At 34.4% G+C, this 10517-nt stretch overlaps 1 protein-coding gene across 1 annotated transcript; it reads right to left on the bottom strand.

Moving 5' to 3' along the window:
- Positions 1-749: 749 nt before the first annotated feature.
- Positions 750-3123, bottom strand: LOC130949229 (uncharacterized). The gene has a single exon (XM_057878008.1). The coding sequence runs from the start codon at positions 3117-3119 to the stop codon at positions 750-752; it is 2370 nt and encodes a 789-aa protein (XP_057733991.1). The 5' UTR covers positions 3120-3123.
- Positions 3124-10517: the final 7394 nt, after the last annotated feature.

Genomic DNA, 10517 nt, shown 5'->3' with positions numbered 1-10517 from the left:
TCTACTCATCAAGGAGAAGTTCCTAAATAATCTGTCACTGCTGTCAGGTCAACCCAACCTGTTGTCGCTGTCACCTCGAGCCATTTCAAAATTCTGAGTAGTGATGCCTTTCAACAGTGGATACTTGAGATATGCATCTTCAATATTCATATGTTGTAGCCAAACGACAATTTCAATCTTCATAATTACTACTTTATATCAACAAGCCTTGAATTAATGATGACTTGTAAAGTGTTAATGTTAAAAATGATTGCAAAATATGGTAGGCGGGTCTTCCTCCACCAACAGGTTAGGATCGCTATTTTGAGTCATGCGGTTTCACTGCCCTACAAGGCATTCACAAAATATAGGGTTAAGAAGTGAATAGGTAGCAACTACGGTTGTTTTTTGTCTTGTTTCACGTTATGTTTATATGTGACTAACAAAGTACTCGGTGGAACAGATATTATTAGTGTTAAACTACATAATTAAGGTTGTAGCATACTTTTATTATTAACAGAGAACATAATCAGTAGTGTGTGGGCTATAAAATGAGTTTACTATTTTCAAGATTGTTTTTAGGCATCCAATCCGATTTTGCAGTGATGAGCTTTTTCTCATCATGACTAACATTCAGTGACGGACCCAGAAAATTTATGGTGGGGGGCAAAAATAATACACATTATTATCAAAATATATATTAATTTAAATTTAAAAATATAAAAGTGCACATTAATTATTTGAATACAAAAAAAAAACCAAAAATTACATTAGCTGCTAACTTTCTTCGCTTCAAATCTTGAAGGTACTTCTCTTCTTGTTTTCATATTTTGAAAATGTTGAATAATTGTTTCATTATCAACTTGATTGAATGTCTCTCTTTCTATATATGTAACCAAACAATCATTCAACCACTCATCTCCCATTCGATTACGAAGTCGACTCTTTATGATATTCATAGCAGAAAATGTTCTCTCAACTGATGCTGTTGCCACAGGTAGAATCAAAGCTAATTTCAATAGAAGAAATACCAATGGATAAACAATATGCTTTTTTGTCTCAACTAACTTTTGAGATAGTCCACTGATTCCATTTATATTTGAGAATTGACCATCAAGACGCATATCTAATATAAAATTCTCAAGTTGACTATCAAGTGCCAAAAGTTGAGTAGAAGAGAATTCATGTGGATAAAATTCAGCTAAATGAAGCAACTTCTCCTTATCAAATGCAAAAAATGAGTCACTTGGATTCAAACAAGCTATACAAAGAAGTAGCTCGGTATTTACCTCTGTAAAACGATTGTTAAGCTCTTGAAGTTGTCTATCAATCACTTGATAAAATAATTCAACTTGAAAATGATGCAAGTTTGAGACCTTTTGGATTTTGCGCCTTGATCTTCCTTGTGTTACAAATATATCATTCATATTTGGAGCAAGAATATTGTGACTATCACAAAATAGTAAAACTTCGTTGAGCAAAGAGGACCAACCATCGTCTCTTATACTTTGCAATCGTTGCTTGGACACTTTAACCAATGTCATAGCATTTATAATGTCTTGATCACTTCTTTGTAGAGCTTGAGACAACTCATTAGTAACTCCTAATATACTTTTCATCAAATGTAAATTGAATACAAATTCAAAAGATTGAATATGATTCAATAATTGGCATGCTTCAGCTCTTTGTTCAGGATTATTTCCATCTTCCTCAATAACTTCAAGAACTTCTACCACGGAAGAAAAAATAGAAATCAAGCTAAGTGTTGTACCATAATGTGAGCCCCATCGAGTATCACCTGCCCTTTTCAATGTTGTTTCTTGACTTAAGCCACGCCCACTAGAAACATCTCCATTTTGTAATGCAACAATTGTCTTTTGTATTTGACTTTCACGAAGCATGTCTTTACGTTTACAAGAAGCTCCAACAATATTGCACAAACTAGCAAGCAAATTAAAAAGTAGTGCAATTTTGACCTGTTTCTTTGCAACAACCACAAGTGCTAATTGAAGTTGGTGAGCAAAACAATGAACATAAAAAGCACAAGCATTTTCTTTCAAGATCAAACTTTTTAAGCCATTAAATTCTCCCTGCATATTAGTAGCTCCATCGTAACCTTGTCCACGTATTCTTGCTAAACTTAAATTATGCTTTGTTAATAAAGATTCCAAAGCTACTTTTAATGACAACGCATTTGTGCTAGAAACATGGACAAGGCCAAGAAATCGCTCCATTACAATCCCTTCTTTGTTCACATACCGCAAACAAACAGCCATTTGCTCTTTAACAGAAATGTCTCGAGCTTCATAAACTAAAACAGCAAATAAATCATCTCCAAGATCATCAATAATAACTTTAGTAGTTTCACTTGCAGCAGCTCTAACAATATCTTTTTGAATTTTAGGTGCTACTAGCTTAAGGTTTCCACGAGCATTTTTGAAAACACGATCAATCTCTGTATTATGTTGAGCAAGAAAGTCAAGAAGCTCCAAAAAATTACCTTGATTATTTGAATTGTGCGATTCATCATCACCACGAAAGGCCAATCCTTGTCGCAATAAGAACCTAATGCACTCAATTGTTGCTGTTAAGTGAGTTCGGTAATCTCTTTTAGCTTGGTCTGAATGCTTTTGAAAAACAACTTCAATATGTTGTTTTTGCTTCATGAGTGCTTCGCATTTTCTTCGAGCTTGATTATGAGCACTATCATGATTTCCAACATGTGTTTGTAATCGCTCATTCTTTTTCCAATTTGAAAAGCCCTCTTTTACAAAAGCATCACCACTTGCACCATCAGGTTTCATAAGATAGCAACAGAGACAAAATACAGCATCTTTTGAAATACTATATTCCAACCAATTGCCAAATTCATCAAACCAATCAGCATTAAATATACGGAGAGAAGTTCCAAAATATGTTTGTGGAAAATCATTTTCTCTTGGTTGACAAGGACCTTTTTGCAAATAAGCTCGTCTAACTTCATCTCTAACATTTGGATCATAATTTGAAATTTTGGGTCGTTGTCCAGGATCAGCTACCAGACTTTCCACATTGAATTCTAAGAACTTCTTTTTATTAGAAGAGACTAATGGAGTGACTTCAGATTCTAGTGGTAGCTTTCTTTTGAAATATTTCTCCATTACTATTTCTAAAAATAAAAATATATATTCTAAATTAGTAAATTGATCAATTCACTTTAAAAAATTATATGCCATCTAATTACATATAATAGAATAGAACGAAAGATAAACAAATAAATAATAAGGATCACTAAATTGAGAATAAAATAAAATATATAAATTCATGAAAAGAATAAAAAATAGATTAATACCTAAACTATAATTGTTTGAATCAAAATTTGCAATTGAGAATATCAAAAAGAGAAACAATGAAATTGAAAGATACATAGAGTCATAGAGAGCTATATAAAATAAAATAGAGAATTTAAAATTTACCTTTTGATGAAGAGAAGATGACCACTAGACAAGGAATAGAAAAAGAAGATTAAAAATATGAAACTAAGAAAAGGGTTTAAGAGAATAAATGAGTGACGGCTAGGATTTAAAAACAGAAGAAGACTAAATTTAATTAGGTTAACTAATAGTCAAAATCATAAAAAGATAAAATGGGCTTAGACTTTTAATAATTGGGCTTAGTTTATTTGTAGTGGGGTCATTTAAAATTTAAAGTGGGGGCATATTATATATATATATATATATATATATATATATATATATATATATATTTTGGGTTTAAAAATATCAAATGTCACTGGGGGCAAGTGCCCCCCCATTCATGAAGGTGGGTCCGTGCCTGTAAACAACAATCAACAATCCGCTCCTATTAAACCATTTTTTACCTTATTCCATGACAACAATAAAAAAGTCTCACGGCCTATAAATTCAGCTCAACAGCATACATAAATACAGTTATAATTTTAGTTTTTATTATCTTATCTTATCTTTACTTTTATCTTTTGTAGACAATGCTCTCTCTCTATATATATAGTTTTACCTTCATAATTCAATCAATCAACAATCAATAAAAAAATAAAAAGTACAATATTCTTCATCTTTTCTTTTCTCATTCTTTCATATTTTTATCATGGTATCAGAACTCCTCTTGAGCTCTGCTAATATCCATGTATAAACCAACCAATTCAGATCCTAAAACTCCTTCAACCTTCCCTCCCACTATGAATAATCAACTTCCAATTTAGCTCAAAGCGATCTTCTTCGAATTGCCGAGCTACCTCCCTACTCTCATCAGCCCATCACTTTTCTTTCATGGCACCTTCTTCCAATAAAGAAACTCGTCATTCAAACCAACTTGGATTTTTTTCTAGTCCAATTACTCATTATCTTTGCTCTTTCAGTACTTTTTCTATTGTTAACAATTTTTCAAATCGAAATTCATTCTTGAACACTTGGATCATTGATTTTGGGGCCACAGATCACATTGCATCAAATTTGTCTTGGTTCATTTCTTACACACAAATTTCTCCTATTATTATTCATTTACCAAATGGTTCTCAAATTACTATTTTTTATAAAAGCATTGTTCAATTTTCACCATCTTTAGTTCTTCATAATATTCTTTATTTACCTCATTTCAACTTTAATATAATCTCCATCTCAAAAATTACTTCAGCACTCAAATGTGTCACCACTTTTTCATCTTCTTCTTGCACTCTACAGAACAACAATTTGGAAATGATTGATTTGGGCAGAATGAGAAAGGAATGATATGTCCTTGAACCCAATTTCGGTAAAAATTCATCCACTACACATTCCATAAATTTCATCCAATCTCCACCCATTACACCTTCAAATATATGGCATTTTCGTTTAGGACACCTTTCTAGACAAAAACTTAATCATTTACATAAATATTTTCCTTTTATTTCTATGCATCATGACGAGACTTGTGATGTTTGTCATCTTTCTAAGCAAAAGAAACTTTCATTTTTTCAAAGTTTTAACAAAGCCAATGCAAATTTTGATTTATTATATTTTGATATTTGGGGTCCGTTTCGACAAAATTCTATTCATAATCATAAATATTTTTTTACTATTGTTGATGATTTTAGTCGCTTTACATGAATGATTTTATTAAAATCAAAAGGAGAAGTGTAGAATCATGTAAAAAATTTTATTACTTTAGTTGAAACATAATTCAACTCTAAAGTCAAAGTTATTCGTTCCGATAATGGACCAGAATTCATTTTACATGATTTTTATGCTTCAAAGGACATTATTCATCAACCTATTTGTGTTGAAACTCCTCAACAAAATGGAAGGGTAGAACGCAAGCATCAACATATTTTGGATATAGCTTGTGCTCTTATATTTCAATCTAATTTACCATCATCTTTTTGGTCTTATGCTGTTAAACATGCTGTTTATTTATCAGAGTTCCATTATCTGTAATTAATTTTAAAACACCATTTAAGATTTTATTTAATCATCCACCAAATTATCATGACCTTAAAGTTTTTGGATGCTTATGTTTTGTTTCTACTCTAATGGCAAACATATCAAAATTTGATCAAGAGCCAAAAAGGCTGTATTTATTGGTTTTCAACATGGTTTTAAAGGATATATTATTTATGTTTTAGAAGATAAAAGAATTGAGATTTTTAGAAATGTGATTTTTTATGAAATGATCTTGTCTTTAGTCATAAAAAAAATCCAATTCCATACACTCATCCTAAAATTGCCAAACACGCCTTCTCAAAAACAAGATTCAATTTGTCTTCCAGTTGGACCTTCGCCCATACCCATTGACCCACTTTCATCGAATTCTTTCTTTTCTCCAACAACCCTTCCTTCTTCCACACTGTCGTGTTTTAACCAACTTGAACCCATGACTCCCGAATCTATTTCAAGTCGTACAACCTCCCCTTTTTTCTGCAATAAACACTAACCCACCATCACCTCTTCATCCCACGTCACCTTCCTCGCCACCTAAGCAACCCCGTCCTCATCATTCCGACCAACCTCTAGCATATCTCTCTGATTACTTGTGTAATTCCTCTCTCATTTCCACAAATCTCTCTCCCTCAAAATGTCGTTATCCTCTATCTTCAGTTATGTCTTTTTCTTCTCTTTCATCTTCTCATCATAAGTTTCTTTTATCTCTACATTCTGATATTGAGTCAAAGTCTTTTAAAGACGCCAATCAACACTCTAATTGGCGTAGTGCTATGAAAGATGAGCTGGATGCTCTTGAGTTGAACAAAACTTGGTGTTTTGTTGATTGCTCTGCAGGCGTTAAGCCGGTTGGCTAAATGGGTCTATCGCATCAAACGCAAGCTTAATGGTTCAGTTGATCGATATAAAACACGCCTTGTGGCTAAAGGGTTCACTCAGACTGAAGGTATTGATTTCTTGAAAACCTTCTCCCCTGTTGTCAAGCCTGCCACCATCAAAATTTGGCATTGGCCCATACATTAGTTGGATGTCAATAATACTTTCTTATATGGAGATTTTTCTGAGGATGTTTATATGACTCTGCCATCCGGATTTACATCTCCTTGACCGAATCAATACTGCAAGCTGCTGAAGCCACTATATGATTTACGACACTCTAGTCGTATGTGGTATGACAAACTTTCTCATGTTTTGTTATCTCATGGATATCAGCAGACTTTATTTGATTATAGGCTATTTGTTAAATTTACTGGTACTCAAATTTCTATCATTCTAGTCTATGTTGACGACATTGTTCTCATTGGTAATTCCATTTCTGAATTGCTGTCATTATTAAGTCTATTTTGCACCAACACTTCCGAATTAAAGACTTGAGTCTATTAAAATATTTTTTGGGTATTGAGGTTGCTCAAACAGTGAAGAAAATTTGCTTATTTCAGAGAAAATATTGTCTTGATCTTTTGGAGGATTCTAGTTTATTAGGTGCTAAAACTGCCTTTGTTCCAATGAATAGTACCACAAGACTATATCAAGATAAAAGTACCCTGCTATCTGACCCTTTTATATATTGCCGTTTGGTTGGGCGTCTTATCTATCTCACAATTACTTGACCAGACATCATGTATACCACTCAACAGTTAAGTCAATTTATGGCATCTCCTACTAAATCTCATCTTCAAACTTCCAAACATGTGTTACGATATCTGAAAACTAGCCCCGACAAAGGACTTTTTTTCCAAGAGAATAAAAAATTCAACTTCTCAGCTTCAGTAACTCAGATTGGGCTGGTTGTCCTGACACTCGATGATCTTTAACAGGCTATTATTTCTTTTTAAGCAGCTATTTAATCTCTTGGAAGACCAAGAAACAAACTACCGTTTCCCGCTCATCCACTAAAACAGAATATCGTGCACTTGCTAGCACAACTTGTGAACTTCAATGGATACTGGATTTGTTACAATTTTTACGTATCTTTCCTATCCGCCCATCAGTTCTATATTATGATCATAGTGCTCTTCATATTGTTGTTAATCCGATTTTTCATGAACAAACCAAATATTTAGAGGTTGATTGTCACTTGGTTCAACAAAAAGTTCAAGCTGGAGTAGTGAAACTTCTCCCTGTTTCCTCTCCTGACATCTTCACCAAGCCTTTATCTTCTCAACTCTTCCATCTTAATCTTAATAAGCTTTGTGTTCTTGACATCTTTCATCCTCCAGCTTGCGGGACATATTAAACCATTCTTCCACCTTAATCCATGACAACAATAAAGAAGTCTCACGTCCCACAAATTTAATTCAATAAAATACATAAATTCAGTTATAATTTTAGTTTTTATTATCTTATCTTATCTTTACTTTTATCTTTCATAGACAATGCTCTATATATATTTAGTATTACCTTCATAATTCAATCAATCAACAATCAATAAAAAATTACAAATATAATATTTTCCATCTTTTCTTTTCTCATTTTTTCATAAATTTATTATCTCCTGTTAACAATAATTAACAATAAAAAATTAACTCATAAAAACAAAAAACAACAATCAAGAAAATTAATCCAGAAAAACAACAATTAACTTGAAAAATGAAACTGACGAGGCAGTAGAGGGCTGGAGGCTTACTGATGGTGAAAGAGAGTGAACTCGGTCCTCAAAGAGAGAGAGAAATTAAAAACAGAGCCCCGCTACAGAGAAAAAGAATGTCAGCGACGAAGGGGAGAGAACCGCAACAGAGCTGAGGCACTCCGGCAAGAAGAGAACGATCGTGAGCGACAGGGATGGAAGAAGTCCACGACGGTGCGGAGGCGCGCTGATGAGATCGAAAAGGGATGCCGACGGGAGGGTGATGCTAGCCTAGCGCCGACGTGAGTTTTTGGTGATGGAGAAGGCAGCGGGGGTGAGTGTGGGTTTTGGGTAAGGCTGCTGAACTCTGATTTTAGAATATTACCCAAATTGGTCCCCAAGAAATTTTGAAGTGGACATTTTGGTCCCCAACAAAATTTAATTACATAATTAGTCCCCAACTTTTGTAAACGTTCGTCACTTTAGTCCTTCTGTTAGTTTCCTTCGTAAAACCTTAACGGTGGAATCCAACGTATCACCTTAAGGTGTTGAGTCAGCCGTTAAACGTCACGTGTTCAATAAAGACGAATTGGTCCCTATTATGAATGATGCTAAACGACGCGTTTTGGGAGTAGGGCACGAGGGTCTGTGTCGTTTCGTTAGCTGAGTGGCTCTAAATGTCTAATTTTGTCATCCTCCCCCAAAACAAAATTACAACGAACACCCTCTCTTCCCCTAGGTTTTACAAAGAAAGCCACCACCACGTGAATTACTAGTCTTCCGACGACCTCCGCTGACATTGTTGACTCAAGGCTTTGTACCAGACGAAGTTATTGTAAAAGAAGGTTTTGCCAGTCTATCGGTCTTTATCGGTCAGGTTAGTATATCTCTTCTCTATTATGATGCAGATGGTATAGTTGATCATTGTTGCAGTTGTTCGAATGTGTTTACCTTGTGTATGTTTCTGGTAGTAGAAATTAGTTAGTGAAGAAAGTGATTTTAAGTTCTTCATTACTATGAAAATCAGTTACTAATAAGTGACGTAATACATGCATATATGAGCTTAACATTAAAAAGATTCAATATTTTGTGGTAAATACACTTTATACATTGATTAATCTAGTTATCACAATTAGAAAATCAAAGTTTGAGTAGTTGTTGTTTAATATAAAATTGCTCTGTATAAGTTTGTGTTCTGGTTTTGACATTTTATTCCATGTTTATGGATTGCAGATGACTGATTGGATTATCCCTGTCTTTCAATATGGGGGGAGTTTTGTCAAAGATAACAAGGGTGAACTTCTTTACATTAATGGGAATGTAAAGAGATTTTCTCCGTTGGATCTTGATTTAGTGAATTATTTTGATTTTGAAGGCATACTTGTACTTGCAATATGTGGCAACTGATAAATAGTAATAACGTGTTGTATTTGACGTACATGAGTTTAAGATATGCATTCTGTTGTACTAAAGTCAATGCTACTTAATTCTTTGTAGGAATACCATGTGTTCATGCATTAGCAACTATTCAAAAGATGTGTGATAGGCCAGAACCATATGTGCATCCTTGGCTAAAGATGGATGCATTTAGAGCAATCAATGAGCATGTCATCAAACCTGTCAACTCAGAAGAGTATTGGGTGAAGACTGGACCACTATCTTTAGAGCCACCCATCATTAGGAGGCCTGCAGGCCACCCCACGAAGAAAAAAAGGAAGGCAGACCCTGTTGAAGACGCGCGTAATGGAACAAAGGGACGAAGAACATTCAAGGTTACCTGTAAAAAATGTGGCGAATCTTGCCACAATGCAAAAACATGCAAGGGACCACGAAGGCCTAAACACCCACCAAAGAATAAAGGTAAGAAAAAAGGGTAATGGAAGTGGATCCATCATTGCAGCAGGATCACAGGTGGAAGTACAAGTAACCCTATCAGCCCCTCAACCACAGCCACAGGTACCTTTCTAAATTGGATTATATTCGATGATTTGTATGCCATTTATGTACTTGTCTTGTTACTTCGTATTGTGTTAGGAGCACACTACTAACTCATCTAACCAAGTTACATTAGCAACAAGTTTTAGGCCTCCAAGACTCAAACAACAAATTCTGAAACCTCATGTAGCTTTGGTCACTGCCCCAACACCTCCTATGAAGCTTGTTTTGGCTCCAAGACCTTCACCTCCACTTACTCTAACTCCTCCACCTACAGTCCCATTTGCTCCAGTGCCTAGGTCACTCCATCTGAATCAGATACCAAGAGTCTCTCCGGAAATAATTGCTGCTACAAGCTCTGGAATTGCTGCCAGAATATTCAAGTTCATGCCTACACCAGTCACCAGGACTCAACCTCCAAAGAAAAAATGATATTGCTCTGTGATATCATGCTAATTGTAGTTATGTTGTTTAGTTTTTTAAGACTCTTTTGTAATAGATTATGGTTATGTAGTGCATCTATGCAACTTTAAGATATGCTTTTGGAATGTATCTTTGATGCTAGCAACATATATAAACTAGCTACGAGTAAGTTTTTGGTTGGA

This window comes from Arachis stenosperma, chromosome 9 (genome assembly GCF_014773155.1).
Source record: "Arachis stenosperma cultivar V10309 chromosome 9, arast.V10309.gnm1.PFL2, whole genome shotgun sequence".
NCBI classification, from domain to species: Eukaryota; Viridiplantae; Streptophyta; class Magnoliopsida; order Fabales; family Fabaceae; genus Arachis; species Arachis stenosperma.
Note: the sequence above shows the minus strand (reverse complement) of the source record. Positions and strands in the feature narration are given on the sequence as shown.

Excerpts from the sequence above, each read along its gene's own strand:
- LOC130949229 (XM_057878008.1), bottom strand. The coding sequence starts at position 3,119 with ATGGAGAAATATTTCAAAAGAAAGCTACCACTAGAATCTGAAGTCACT.